The sequence below is a fragment of the Lytechinus pictus genome, chromosome 9 (genome assembly GCF_037042905.1).
Source record: "Lytechinus pictus isolate F3 Inbred chromosome 9, Lp3.0, whole genome shotgun sequence".
In the NCBI taxonomy this organism is placed as follows: domain Eukaryota; kingdom Metazoa; phylum Echinodermata; class Echinoidea; order Temnopleuroida; family Toxopneustidae; genus Lytechinus; species Lytechinus pictus.
Genome location: NC_087253.1, coordinates 2116143 through 2131679, shown reverse-complemented (window position 1 = coordinate 2131679; position 15537 = coordinate 2116143). Strand labels below are relative to the sequence as shown.

Here is a 15537-nt window from a genome sequence, read left to right as displayed (position 1 = left end):
ATGACCCGCAGGTCTCTCCTCCCGATATAACTGATTGGGGGAGTGCAGGTGGACCACTACACCGGGGTTTCCTCCTACTGTTATACGAACAGTGCAGTGGGTTCTTAACCTTTCATTTAATTCTTTAATTCTTATTATCTTTATATATGTAAAGATAGATCTTCAGCATAAGGATCTACAACCCTGAAGCCATGTTGGAATAATATTTCTCTCCAAATGCCTGAGACCTGGGAAGCGTTTCATGAAAAAAATAGGAATGATTTCCACCGACTGTTTTGCTCTGAGCCAATCAGATGCAAGGATTTCAGTAGCTTAAATCAAATCGTCGGTTAAACTCACTGACTGTTCCATGATACGTTATTAGCAAATTTTTGGTCAGCTACACGGAATACACAGCAAACGCATTGACAATGCACGTCAAATCAAGATGAAGCTGTTATCGAGGGTCGGTAATCGGAACAGAAGTTTCATCCGACCTTTTAGAGCTGACGAAAGTCGAAAATATGTCGTTTGCCCAAAGTCACCGACGACCCTCGACAAAGACTTCATTATCATAAAGGGCATTTGACAATTCATTATCTACGTTCCAGAAAGCGTTTGCATGGCTCTTGCAAAGACTCCCTTCTCTCTACGACAGGGAAATCTTTTCTTAGTAGTTTTGATGCCACATAAGACGGGTACCTCCGCGTACAATAATGTTCACTTCAATTAACTTCATTTACATTTTATTCTACATTGAAATAGGGAATCAAATGACACATAGTTTTGAAATTATGTTTTAATGTGTTTTTGTTTTACGATGTGATTTCTCAAGGTAACCTGTATAAATAAAAATAAAATTCAATAAATAAATGAATGAATAAATAAATAAATAAATAAATGCATGAATAAATAAATTTAAAAAATAAATAAATAAACAAATAAATTATTCCATCACAACCACCCAACTGGCTAATTCCTTCTTCCCTGAAGCTCCCACTGGAATAGTCTCACAGCCGATACGGTATTCTCCAAAAGCACTGACATACTTTAATTAAAACTAAACATGCAAAACCTGCAACAAAACAAAACAGAGTAATAATACTCCCACTCTCGTCAGCCCTGAGTTACCCTTCCTGGTGGAGGACTTCAGGGAATGGAACTACAAGGTACAAGGTAAAATTGTTAAAATTATGCTAAGGCCGCAATGAGGCATGAGCGGTTAACCATAACATTAAACGTGATATATGCGTGGACATCTCAGACGCATTTTGCTCTTTTACGGGTCTTTTTTTTTTTTTTTTTGGGGGGGGGGGTCAAAGGCATTTGAATAAAAAAAAAAATTGCTGGGAGTTTTCAAACCCCCCATTAACAACTGGGGTAACCCGACAAGTTCTTAATGAATTATCTTACTGTTATCTGTTTTAATAGTGCATGGATCCAGGGGCCGCGGAACGGTTTCGACAGTGGGGGTGGGGGCTGAGCCCAGAGTGGGGGGCTGACTATGCAAAAACAAATCAAATAGTCATTTTTTTTGTTTTTATAGACGGTTTTGGAAAAAAAAGTGGGGGTAAAGCCCACCCAGTCCCCCTTCCCAACATACACAGATATTTATCCTTTCTTGATTAACACAGGATTACACATCACTACACACACACACACACACAAAAGAGACTTTTGATTTCAAGGTCAATGTATATTTTGCATTGAAAGCATATCTAGTAACCAAATCATATCAACATTATATTATCTGCATTATATCGGAATCGGTAGCCGAGGCTTAGCCGGGGTAACTATAGGAGCGCCTTGGGCACCTAAAAAGGTGGATACGTGCTCTATCGAAATATTTTGTATTATTACAATTAATATTTGCATCATCCCTTATATTCAAATTTGAAGCTTCAACCTGAATATTCTTATCGAGTATTGCCATTGAAAAACTCACATTAGATACATTCAAATCGTTATGAAATTGCCCATTGAAAACTATAATACTAAAATCTCGACGTTCAAAAATTAGCCTTTTACTTTCAATTATACATTGGCCATCTTAAAGACACGAACTTTAAAAAGAATTTATAAAAATACATTTGAGAATCAGATGGAATATTAGTTTTATGTGAATTAAAATTTCATATCTAGCTTTATATAAATCTGAAATAAAATATCTTTCTATATACAATTACAAAAACTGTACTCGAATAATAATGAGGTATCATCAATGAATATACATGTATTTCATTCTCCTTCAAACATCAGCATAAAATGTATTGTAATTTTCTGTGCTGAAATTCAACACATTGGATTGAAATCATCATTACCATGTTAAATCCGGCATGTTCAAAGTGTTTAAGAAAAAAATACTCTGCCATTTTAAATGGTGAACTAACATTATGTATTTCCGAGATTAATTACGGGTAGAAAATGGCAAGTCTATATACATTAATTTGAAGTTATTAAAATATTACGGGAGCAATTTCAGGTCCGTACCTTCATTTTCATTGAAAATGCTTAAATCCATCTTGTCAGAACACACATAAAATATCACACACTGTTTTTGTATACACAGTTAAACTCTTCACATGTCAATCTTATTACTTCCATGGAAACTTATCTTTTTTTCCTGAAATGCACCAAATAGAAATCAAAATGCAAGAAACACTACATGTAAAATAATGTTGTAAAAATAATGATGTAAAAATAATGTAAAATCATGATTAGAGATTCAAACTATTAGAGATTAGAGATTCAAATCGTGGCCATAAAATTGTGTTGGAGAGGGGAGAAATCTGATTGGTGGAGATTTAAGAAAATGGACAAGAAATAAGAACGTCATGGCCATTTAAATAATGATGTTATGAGAATTTCAAATTGACAACTTATTCAGTAAGTTAATTATGACAAGTGGTAGGGACAATTGGCTGTGTACTTGATTATCAAGGATTTGTTTTTTTTTTCCATGAGCACCTATTCATCTGGAAAGGTAATCAAAATATATAAATACATTACAGAGAGTGAGGCGCGATAGCTCAATCGGTGGAGCAGGCATTTCGGACCCTGGTTCGATTAATAATAATAATAATAATAATAATAATAATAATAATAGGCATTTATATAGCGCCATCTATCTAGAAATATTCTATTCCGAGGCGCGTTGTTAATATTATTATTACCCCGGCTTATTATTATTATTACCCCAATTTAGCGCTCTGGTGCCCTTTTAGTAGGCATTTATCCTCATTACCAGATCACTCGGAGAGGACCTGAAGCCGTCGGTCCTATGGTTGCTTATTTACAAGCAATCATGCTTTCGTATTGATCATGTAAAAATAATCACCATTTATCATCAGGGCATATCGTGTCATATCCTCATCAATAAAAATATAATTTGAAGTATAACTTTTGAAAACGAAAGAGTTGACCATGATACCCTTCACCACATTGACATCAACAATGTGGCCAATTTGAAATCTTCATAGGTATAATGATTAAAACTTTTAACCACTTTCGAAAATTCATAATTATCTTATTTTCTTGTTTGATATTGTTCGAACGTTCACCTATCTGTCTGATTCTTCCTTTTCATGTAAAAACAACTTTCAGTTTGGAATGGATTCCCTTTTTTGATATGCACAAATCTACCAACAAAAGACATCCCCGTCCGTTTTGAAAAATCATTAAAACCGTTCTAGTCCATGTATCTCCTCGTGTAGGAGTCTCATCTTTGATTTGATGCCATCCCAATCAAGGTATCCTCCTTCTAGATGTCTCTTCTTGCTCTCTTCTCCTTCCTTGACGTGAACCTCAAAGCCAAGACGACCATGGAGGACTCGACGGTTGTCAAAGATAACCATGTCACCTGAGAGGAGCGGGGAAATAGTGGAAAATGTTCATTCACAAGAGTGGTTTCCCTAGTACATAACCATAAAATGATTGGACTGGGAGTGAAAATTCTGATCATTTTAAATGACCTGAACAATGATCCATCAGAAGAAAATGAACGAAAAACACAAATTTGAAGTTCCCAACAATCACTCAAAAATGAATGAAAAACATAAATTTTCACTCCATAATCTTTTTAGTTCACTCTTTATGGAATGGACATGCTTAGTAATTTGTTATAAAAGTGAAAAATTCATTTGGTGAAAAATAATCGTGAAACCCTCAGCAGTCCTCGAGCAGTGGTTCACATTATGCACAGGGTTTTATTTTTATCTTTGCATCGTCTAAAAATTGACCCCCATTTAATGGCAAAGCTTGGTTGCATTTACCACACACAAACATAATGTCCATTGAAGGAAAATAAAAGAAAGAAAGTAGACTGTAAACAAGCTTTAAAGTATTTTAATAGCAACAACTACAGTTTGGAAGCTACGCATCCTATCTGAAGCAGGTACATTGCACGTTAGAAATTACTTCTCATTCTTGATCAACGAAACCATAAAAATACAATTGAGATATTACCAGAGGTGATTTCATCACAAATGAAAACAGATGCTCAAAAATAGGATAGGCGTTTGTATGAAGTAAATAAGTAGATACCTTTTTCCATTTTGTAGTAGATGCAGTTTCTCTTATCGTACATTGCTCGATGAAACGTCTTCATAGCCCTGTATCCTTCCGTGATTTCCTCAACGGGCAGAGACCAGTAGGGCGCCCTCACACCATCATTGTAGTTTATACCTTGAAAGACGCCTTCTCGGTCGTACCTGAAACGGGTATCAATGTTACAAGGCATTTATTCAGGAGCGGTGTCACGGTAGGGGGGTGGGGTGAAAAAGAGGAGTATAAAAAAAGTGGTGCAGATAAGGAAAAAGAGGAAAGAAGACAACTCATATGAGAAGTTCGGGAGGTGTACTCTTATAGTTTAATTCATAAAAAAATGATGTCACCTTTAAGCAGTCTTGCCACCCCCCCCCCCCTCCCCTCTTCCAGGTATGACGGCCTGTCCATGCCACTGCCCAGTGTGAATAAGATATGGATTTGAGACAGGCATATACATGATATTTGTACGGAATAATCTTACAGAAAGGACAGGGCATGCCTTTGGTCAAATAAATGATACTCGCATAAAGCAACGTCTAAATATTACTAGAGCAGTTCATGGGTAGAAAATGCAACTTTTTTTTATATTTGCAGTCTCTTTAGTGACTAAATGTATTTTACGATGATGATGAAAAATAGAAATATTATGATGCCATTTTTCTAGTGGAAAAAAGGAAAAACATGCAACTGATTCCTAGTGTTTGAAATACAACAGCACAATGGTAACCAGAGGCCTGTTTGGTTTAAAGTAAATAATTATACAACTATTATACTTTTACCATCAGGGTAGCTACCGTGATAGCATGACTTGGCAGTCAGTCGCAATCAACATAACCAATTATGTTGCCATAATTGCGAAAAGAAAACAAATCGAGAAAAAATGGCATGAATTTAGGGTCGTCTTCACCTCAACCCCCCCCCCCCCCCCCCCCGGTATGAAGACCTGTCTATAACACTGCTATGTGGAAATAGGATATGGGTTTACAACATGACATCATGGCTAAAGGCAGTTGTAATTCTTTATGAAACAGTTCCCATGATAGTTAACAACAAAGATACTATAAGAGAAAGATTGGACACTTCGACGATATTTGAAACGCACGATTAATGTTCATGGGGAAGGGCGCCCAACTAGCATTGAGTAAGTAAACCATCGCACATCGGCACGCTGCTGTGTAGAAAACATATGGGGAAATGAGATGGGGGATTTTGGAGAGGGCACAAGGGCAGCGCATGGGAATAATTCCACCTTTTATTACCCAGAAACCTGTGAAATAAATTCATCTCTAATTTCCAAAAAAAAATGGAAGAAAAAAATCTTAAGATGCACGAATCGTCTATTCCTTCACCCTCCACCATTTCTCTCATAATTATGTTTTGTACACAACCATGGTCACACGGGCCTAACTACAACTGGCAGGCCAAAGATATTCTTCGAGCCAACCCATTGCTCAATTTTAAATTTGATATTGCTGATTGACAAAAATGAATATGATGGACAATTTAACACTGATTCAAGGGAGGGTACCTACTGAACTTCCTTTTTCTAAATTGGAAAGATATATCACTACTTTGGAACTATTTTTTTACTGGCGGAATGATTAGGGCCATTTTACTCTCTCCAGTGATGAATTTGATCCTGTCGGGTGTAGTCTTCATAAATGCCGATTTCTTTTTAAAATGAGCCGGTCGAGGTACCCTTTTCTGGTCAGATATGAAATGTCAGACATATATCTTGTCCACTGGTAGTAAACATTCAACCCTCGAATTTCCTCCTTATTTTTTATGAAATTTTTTTAAGTGCCACCTTAACACAAGAGTCTATGGGAAATGAATTAGGCCTGGGATACCCCATATCGCGATACACAAATCTTACTGAACGCTGTAGGGCGCTCTTCCCGAACGTTTCATTGCGCGCTCTGTGTACTGTCCGATCTTTCCCTTGTAGTATCTTTGGTAACAATGATTTCAAAATGAACTCACTCAATAACAGGACGTTGCGTCATAGTATGGTAAGGTACAAACTCAGCCCCTAGTGTCCTGAAGTCAACCTTCATGGTGGTTAATCTCTGAAAGATCTTAGGATACTCCTGCTCAAGCTGTTCAGCTACCCGAAGCCCATCAACAAACTCATTATCACCTCCTTCAGAATCGACTTGCTTGATACAATGCAACATCTGAACCTGGAACGATGAACATTACATGACAATTTAAAAGAAATCAGGGGATGTTTCATTAAGATTAAAGATAATGGTAGCTTCTATGGAAACCTTATGCCCGTCATCAAACACGATAATTGTTCAGTTTGGCTTTCCATAGAGATGGCGTCTAGCTGGAGTTTTTATGAAACGGTCCCTTTGTTTTGATTGGCTGATGAGTCCTGGGGGTGTTTCACAAAGATTTAAGTATGACATAGAGTCGCACTTAAATACCAAGTTGCGTATACGGTATGAAAGACTTGACCGCATTGGTCAGATCGTGTCATGAGGACGCGCACTACTGCTTATCTATCAATAAGATCGCGCGTTGCATATCATGCACGCATCGGCATTTAAGAGCGACCGTTAATATTATGCCATTGAAAATTACTCGTAAAAAATTTGCCAGAGTATTTTATGGCAAAGTTTTTATGCAATGGGCCCAAGATGTGGTAAATATAATAATGAAAATTATATTGAAATCTTTTTTAAATGGATAACAGGGCCTTGGATACTGAAGTTTGCGATCAATTCAAAAGATCCACCAGTAATTGGATGATTATTCGTGTGTGTTACCATTGGTATTGTTCATTAAACTGTAGATTTTTTTCTGTTATTTTGTATCACTCTGGGTTTCTAAAACAGAAACCTTTTTTCATGTGAGCAGCATTTCTTCATTGGTCCCTGCTTCCTGAATGCCTATTAACAGATACACCACCGATTACTAAACCCACCAGTTCTATTTTGTTTTTCAAAGTAGTGAAAATATGGCATACATAAATGAAAATAAACATTCTCATGTCAGGAAGTGGCTACGGGCGACCGCCCCCTTATGATATTTCACGTAGTGAAAACGAATAAAACGGAAAAAGACAATGCAAGGGGAAAGGAAGTAGATCATCATTATTGTTTTAAAAAAACTATAAAAGCGTCCCAGAAAAACGATGCCGAGATTGATCATCTAAACTGGTTACTACTCTCATCAATTTTGACTAATATGAGTGTTTTCTTTTCTTTGAGGACATTACTAAAACGCTGGTCATTTCGATTTGAATAATACTTTGCTAGAATCATATCAATGGTTCAATTCAATTCAAGTTATTTATTTAATTCCAATAAAATATACACATATCATACAATTGCGTGAAAACTTGAGCAGTGAAAGATTTAAAATATAATATTAAAATATGATATACAATATAAAAAGAACACATCAGTATTGGAATAGGGCAGTCATAAAAAAACCAAAAGGAATTGTCTGGATAACCACCCTTGATAAATACAGTATATAATTAGATTAAATGCAGTTATAAATCATATTTAAGTAAAGAAAATGTATGAATAGGTAATGGGCATATAATCATGATAATTGTACAATGAAAACAAAGCAGAACACAACAAGATACAAAGTCCGCACAAACCCAAAACAAAAACAGGCAGTGCAGTAAAGACAGAATTTAAGTACGCTTTTAAAAGCATACATTGAGTTGAGAGACTGTATTGCAATGGGGAGATTATTCCACACAACTGGTGCATGGTGTCTAAATGAAAATGATACATAATTTCTATTAACAGTCCATAAATGATATTTATTTTTATTTCTTGTGTGATAATCATGCACAGATGAATTTACAATAAGCATCGAAGATAATGATTTATGAAGTAAATTGTGTTTATGTTTAAAAAGTAGTATTGCACAGTGATATGAATTCAGTTGAAATACAGTAAGAATAGGATGGTAGGGTAGGATTATTGGCGTGATTTCTGGTAATCTTGTTTAATCACACTCAATGAAGAGTCAAATCTTACTAGGTCTTGTCAAAATAAAGTATATGGAAACCTAAAAAGTAGCACCTGATGGTGAGATCTAATGATCTGAGTGAGAGTCATTCCGACTAGTCAAATCTACATGGTCATCTCCGATTAATACTTAAATTAAATTTTGACTAAAAATGTGTCAGAGTGCATTCTTACCCCCGGAGTCTGGTAAAAGCCTGGGAGATCAACATGCAATCCGAGCTGCTTAGCAGTGTAAGCCAAACTGCAGGCATCGTACATCGTGATCACGTTGAATATCTCGCTACAGAATATAAGAAAAATTGATATCAATTCCATAATTATAACACTAATATAAGGAACATTAAAACAAATGTTCACGCGTTGCAGTATTGCCCATTATTTTGATCATGGTTTAACCGGTGAATTTCTAGCACTGGAATTACAACAAGCAAGTGCTTCATTGGAGCAGCTGCCCTTTCAATCGAAGGACATCACATTTCTCCATTTTAGAACGATCCTCAATAGACTTTTGAATCTCACCCGTATAATCTTTTTTTGTCCGTGACATCATCTGATGGCGATCTGCTAAAGGCCCTGTGGGTGATTGCCCGCAACTCACCCGCAACAAAGTTTTTGGCATCTTTAAAACTTTTCTGTGTGCAAACCAGACTTGCGTGCGCTTCTGCGGGCAACTGCGCGTGAGATACGGGCGATGTGACAGAGCCTTAAGATGCCCTCTTTGTCTTGATTCATATAACTCTACCATTTTTTGGGGGGGTAAACAAAACTGTCATATTAGAACGACCATCTGGGCCCTGTTTCATAAATACTTGCTATGATAATTAATGATTGATTTTTATAACAAATAAACGGTTTCAGTAGCTTATAACTGTTAGTGTCAATTTGTTATTGTAACAAGTTTTATGAAACGGACCCCTGGACCATTCTTCCGAGTCAGACTAATCTTTTATCATCAGTCATCCTTGTCCACGACACCCTCTCATGTATCTTTGCTAAGACGCCATATTCTTTATAATCCCCATTACTCATCCCTATTCCTAACAAACCCAATGATCTCTTTTATACAGATCATTGAACAAACTCCCCTAGTTAGAGAAGATACTTTGAACCATTCTTTCGAATAAGACTTACCCATATACATGTATAGTCCTTCTTGTATGTGAGACCTTCTCAGAGGGGTTTGCTGGCCCTGTTCTCCGTGATCCCAATAACTCAACCCTACCTACAACCTCCTCCACTTCAGAACGATTTTTCTTTAACCATTCTCTCGAACCAGACTTACCCGTATATAGTCCTTCTTGTCCATGACACCCTCTCATGAAGTTTTGCTACTACGCCCTCTACGCCCGGAGTTCCTTTGATCAAAGTGATGCCGTCTGTGAGTAATTTGACTAGCCACTCATAAAGAACATTGTTGTCTTCCATGACTTCTTTGTAGTTGAATGTTGGAATATCTTGTTGTTTTTCCTTTCCCCATGATTTGATTTCAAGGGACTCTAAGGGGTCGTACGGTTTCTTGCCGAATTGATGCATCTGACAGGTTGAAAAAGAAAATAGTATAGGCCTTATATGAAGTGATTTTGATTTGAGTCGATACATAAATGAAACATTTTACCCCAATCGTATATGTATATGAATTAGGTGGCGCAATTAGCCAGAAATGTTTAGGGTAAACTTTCTAAACGGCGGGCGGGGGGGGGGGGGGTCGATGATCCACAAGCCCCCCCCCCCCCCCTAGTCATAGCATGGTCTCAATGAATAAACATGTGCTGCACAGTGAAAATGCCCAATTTAGAGCCTTTTGGGTAATATTTAATTTTTGTTACCAAGACAGAGCAACAGGGCCAATGTTGTCCTATTCTTTCTTATAAATTTAAGTGTACCATGCAGAAATGTTTATCAAACTTCCCCGTGATCTGTTATAAGTTTGCTGGTTCATGAATAAGAATGTCAACTTACTAATCTTTACTGTCACCCACTAATTAACTATTGACTTACCTTGAGCCATTTAGCGGGGTACGGACTCACGTTACCATTCGGCCACGTGACTTGAATAACCTTTCCTCCCTCTATGATCTCGTGTCCGGCCGGTCGGATATCCGGGTCGATGTTAGCCATGAGAACGGACCGTTGGTAGGAATTCGGGTGGAAACATTTCGGACATCGGCAGTTATCAAATAGGAAGACGTATGGGAACCGAGCCTTGTAACCATCAGACCATTCTACATTGAACCAAGCCTTGTCATCATCCCGTTTGAGTTTTGTTATCACGTCAGCCATGTTTCAAGATATCTATATCTGGGAAAAGTGTGGAGATTTGTAAATAAGGACACAACCACATTTAGTACTTTCATGCAGAAAGAATCATTCCCACTCCACAAAAGAATAATAATGAATACAAAGAAATAAAAATTAATCAATTTATTGTTTATCATTTTGAAGACAGTACAGAAAGTAAAAACATAAAATGCATAATGAATGATGATATGCCTAATGAATAACGATAACAGGGATATCACATTGAAAAAAAAATATTATAGAAATACACATAAATCAGACAATTTGATAAAAAGGTACAAGTGGAAAAAAGGGTCATAAGAGTTTACATTTTTTCATCATCATTCAAAGGTTTATTTCATTTACAATTCTGATCATCTCGTTTTAAGCTTTGTCTTTACTTTTAACTTGGACTTCGGGGACCCCTCCCCCAAACAAACAAAAATGATAATGACAATAGTAATAATGATAGTACTGACAAATGACAATAATAATATAAATAATATTATAATAAATAGATAAACGACTAAATAATGTTAATAAAAATGATAATGAAAACAATAATAATAATAGTAATAACACACAGATGAATTAATGAATAATATATAAATAAATAAATAAATATATAAATAAATAAATAAATAAAACAAAATAGAAGGCCACTGAACTAGTGTTGGATTTGATTATTACGTGATATTCGAGTACGATTCACATTAATTTAACTTTTTTATGGAGGCTTTAAACGGACTTTAATTCAAATGAGATTCAAGAAGACTAAATATGAATAAAGTAATCGACTATGAATAGAAAATGGAATGCTATCGCGTTCTGTGACTGTTTGATTTGGGATCGTCATGACATGGGAAAGAGCAGCTTAGTCTTTACGATTCACACCACACATCAGGGGCAGCGGAAACAGGGGGGCTGAGTGGGCTTCAGCCCCCTCCCCCAATTTTTCCCCCCACAACCGTGCACCAAAACTTAAAACGACCGTCTGATTGTGATTTTGTGCATGGTCAGACCCCCTCCTCCCCCACTTTTGGCTCAGCCCCCCCCCCCTTCAAAACCTTACCGCGGTCCCTGCACGTTTGTTTACTCCAAAGTTAAGTGAGAGCCCAGGTAGATTTTTGGAACCTATTGAGCCTTCGTCTTGTTTCAAATTCAAATGAAACTTCACACAAATGAATGAAATAATAATAATAATACTTCTCTTATATAGCGCATAATAAAATTGAAACATTGGCAGACAGCATGTTGAATGTAATTATTGAGTTCGATTAGATACAAAGTACAAAGTCAACATTGAGTTCGATTGGATACGAAGTCCAAATTCAATTATGCAATAATGAGAGTAACATTTACATTAAGGATTTGATCTACATCATTCCACTAAACTTTGCCCCCACCAATGTTTGCTGTGAACTTCTTATGAAGGGCATACATGCACGCTTTAATAGAATAATGATAACATTAACGTAGGTGGATCGAGTTCCCTTGTGACAGCTATATACCCGATCACTGACACTAACAATTAGAAACTCTTCGTATACGTATGTTTCGATCTGAAAGCTTGATGAGGTATTACCCATTGCAACAAGTAGGCCTAATAAGTGTAAATGACGTGAATGAATAGGTCTATAGGCATGGTAGGACTTCGTAACTAATGGGTATGAAATTAAACAATAAACATGATAAACATTTATTAGAATTCATATAACCGTAACATCTCTTTTGAAGATCATATGCGGAGAAAGCACAAGGATGTAAACAAAATAAGAAAACATTTGACGCAATGAGAAATAAGAAATAAAGAAACTGCAGGAAAAAAATAGGGAAATCCCATATATGCTTTCCCACTAAAAACAATGTGTCAATAAATATTTTTTTTCTTTTCATCCTTGTTCTTTCTCCATACTCACGTCCTTTATAAAGAGACTTATACTGGTAAATGAATTTAATGTTTATCATGTATATTCAGACTGAAATAAGAAGTTGGTTGTTTACCAATATGTCGTTAAATAGATCTCCGAATTGAACAGCTTATTCGCGATTCAAATATTTGCATTTGAATATCGATGTTGTATATCAAAGGAGGTTCCGTGGCCGAGTGGTCTGAGGTATGAGGCGCCTGACTGGAAAGTCCGCGGCACCAGTGCATCGCCCGCGCCCGTGAGCAAGGCATTTAAAGGGATGGTCCATGCTGGAGATATTTATATCTTGGTAAATAGAGTAAAATTCACAGAGCAAAATGCTGAAAGTTTGATCAAAATCTGATAACAAATAACGAAGTTATTAAATTTTAAAGATGTGCATTATCCCGGTGAAACAATTCTAGGCATGTCGTCATGAATATTCATTAGTTGGGCTGAAGATGTCATATTCCCACTTGTTCTTTTGTAGTTTATTTTATGAAATTTAGGTTTATTCAAAAAAATTCTACCAAGAACTAAAACAATCGTATTGACAACTGATTAAGTGCGTTAGCTATTTATTGCTGTAACTTAATATTCGATGGAGACGCATCATTTACACATGTATGAAAAAATGAAACATTAAAGATTTCATGTAATAACATAAGAAAAAGGAAAGTGGGGATATGACAACATCAGCCCACCTAATGAATATTCATGACCATGTGCATATAACTGTTTTCACAAGATATTGATAAACTTTAAAATTCAATAACAAAAGGCTTCGTTATTTGTTATCCGATTGACAATGCTCTTTTATCCAGCATGTAAATGGAAATGCTATTCGCATTCTTGGTAACCCGGTGTGCACTTTTTTTAAGTAACAGATATTATGCCAAGTTGCCAACATTACATAACATCGTGTTTTATTGCAGACACACCCCCTTAGCAGTTTAACAAGGCTTCTCTCTACACACGACCATACATACATTGCGAGTTTACATGCAACGAAAGAACGATGTATTAAATTGACAAGTGTTATTATAAAACAGGGCCTCACCTGATTTCACGGCGTACAGAAATAATGCAGGACAGTACTATACGGTGTATATCCAATACTGTACGGGAATACTGATTGCACCGCGTGTTATAAATTCACTAATCACTGATACTGTTCGCACAGGTCCAACACGCTATACAAAGACTCGTAGTCGTAGTCGTACCCAGTATGTAATATTGACCTATTCCAGCGGATTCGAGCTCCTTGTTTATTGTTTGCAAAATGCTTCTGAACTATTATCAATAGGTCAGACCATTGAGTTTATTACATGGTCAGACTGACCACGCATTTCCAGTAAAGACGAGAACTGGAGCTGAGCGGAGATATATTCGGTCAGTTGTTGTTTATCAACAACTGACCTACTAGTCTTTCATCAAGCATTATTTCATTTCAACTTTTACGTACGCCGTTTCACTGAGAGTTTGCAAAACATAAAAAGCATGTCAACATGTATTCTCGACAACGCTTCATGCGCATTATATATATATATATATATTCTTGTGTATTCATGTATATTTTATGTTTGTTGGTTGTTTTTAATGGGTTAACGTCGAGATACGAAGTGAATTGAACATAGCTCTGTTATGATTAACGGTGCCTATTTAATAGAAGTAGGCCTACATTGCCATTAATTATATCAAAATAAAGTATTAAAAGTATGTTTACTTACAATAATAGTGATGGAATGGGTGATATGATGGTATATTTTTAACAAGTAGGCATAAAGGTTGGTATCAATATATTAAAGCATAGTTTATCTATTTGATGCAAGGTAAAATAGCAAATAATAGACCTCATTTGACATGTTACAGGGGAAGTTCACCCTGAAGAAATTTATGTTGTGAAATATTATTGGAGAAGATTTGAGGAAAATCCACTTAAGATTAAGAAAGCTATGAGAATTTTTAATTTTTGGATTTGTGACGTCATAAACGAGCAGCTGACTCATATGTTACATATGAAATACATAAATTTCACATTTGTCATGGTTCATGATGGCTTGTTTTTAATTTTCTTTTTTAGTCTGAACTGGTGTAAAATGATTTGTGTATTGATATACTGAAGGTAAAATAAAAAAAACATTTTCAATTTTCTGACAAAAAAATGACATTTCATTGATTTTTTCTCATAGTATTACGATATGTAGAAAAGCTGCTCACTCATGGGGCAGCTGCTCGTTTATGACGTCAGAAATAAATAACTTTCTTAATGTGTTACGGATTTTCTTTAAATCTTCACCAATGAGTTTTTTGCTATTTTAACAACAAACTTTTTTTAGGCTGAACTTCCGCTTTACTTGTCAGGGATGCAATCGAGGCCACAATTTGCCGGTATTGGCCTCGGCCCGTGTCACATAAAAAAAATCTGTGAGAGAAGGTATTCTCCGGCGACCTCGAGCACATCTCTGTTAATTGGTGAATACTTTGAAAGTTAAAAAGTTAAAAGAAATGATCCTGATCTCATCGAGTCTATATTTCTACCACATAAAAATGGTCTAGCGCCATCTGTAGATTTTCGATTGAAAAAAGTAAACGGTTTATGTTCATTATTTTCACTTTGATATGGTAATTAACGTGTTCTATTATATTCAATTATGGTAGCATAATTTGTGCTTCATTTCATAGATCTTACATTAATCCAAATGACTGGGGACAAGAATGAATTTGAATATAGATCTTCTTCTTTGTTGTTCTTCCCCCGGTATTCGAGGATCAGCGGCTATCCGCAGGTTGGTTGTTGTGATCGCCAAAACATCTTGGGGTTTTTT

General features: G+C 36.1%; 1 protein-coding gene across 2 annotated transcripts; it reads right to left on the bottom strand.

Annotated features, from left to right (window-relative positions):
- Positions 1-1654: 1654 nt before the first annotated feature.
- On the bottom strand, positions 1655-14137 carry LOC129268912 (gamma-butyrobetaine dioxygenase-like). Of its 2 annotated transcripts, none has more exons than XM_054906379.2 (7): positions 13770-14137; positions 10521-10820; positions 9805-10055; positions 8697-8802; positions 6508-6707; positions 4522-4688; positions 1655-3838 (listed from the first exon to the last, which is right to left on the bottom strand). In XM_054906379.2, exons 2-7 carry the CDS (start codon positions 10800-10802, stop codon positions 3657-3659), a joined length of 1188 nt encoding a protein of 395 aa, XP_054762354.2. In that variant the 5' UTR covers positions 10803-10820; positions 13770-14137; the 3' UTR covers positions 1655-3656. The 2 variants fall into 2 exon arrangements, with proteins under 2 accessions (XP_054762354.2, XP_063960532.1); XM_064104462.1 differs by having other exon boundaries at positions 3565-3838; positions 10521-10814; positions 13770-14065.
- Between the last annotated feature and the right edge of the window lie 1400 nt (positions 14138-15537).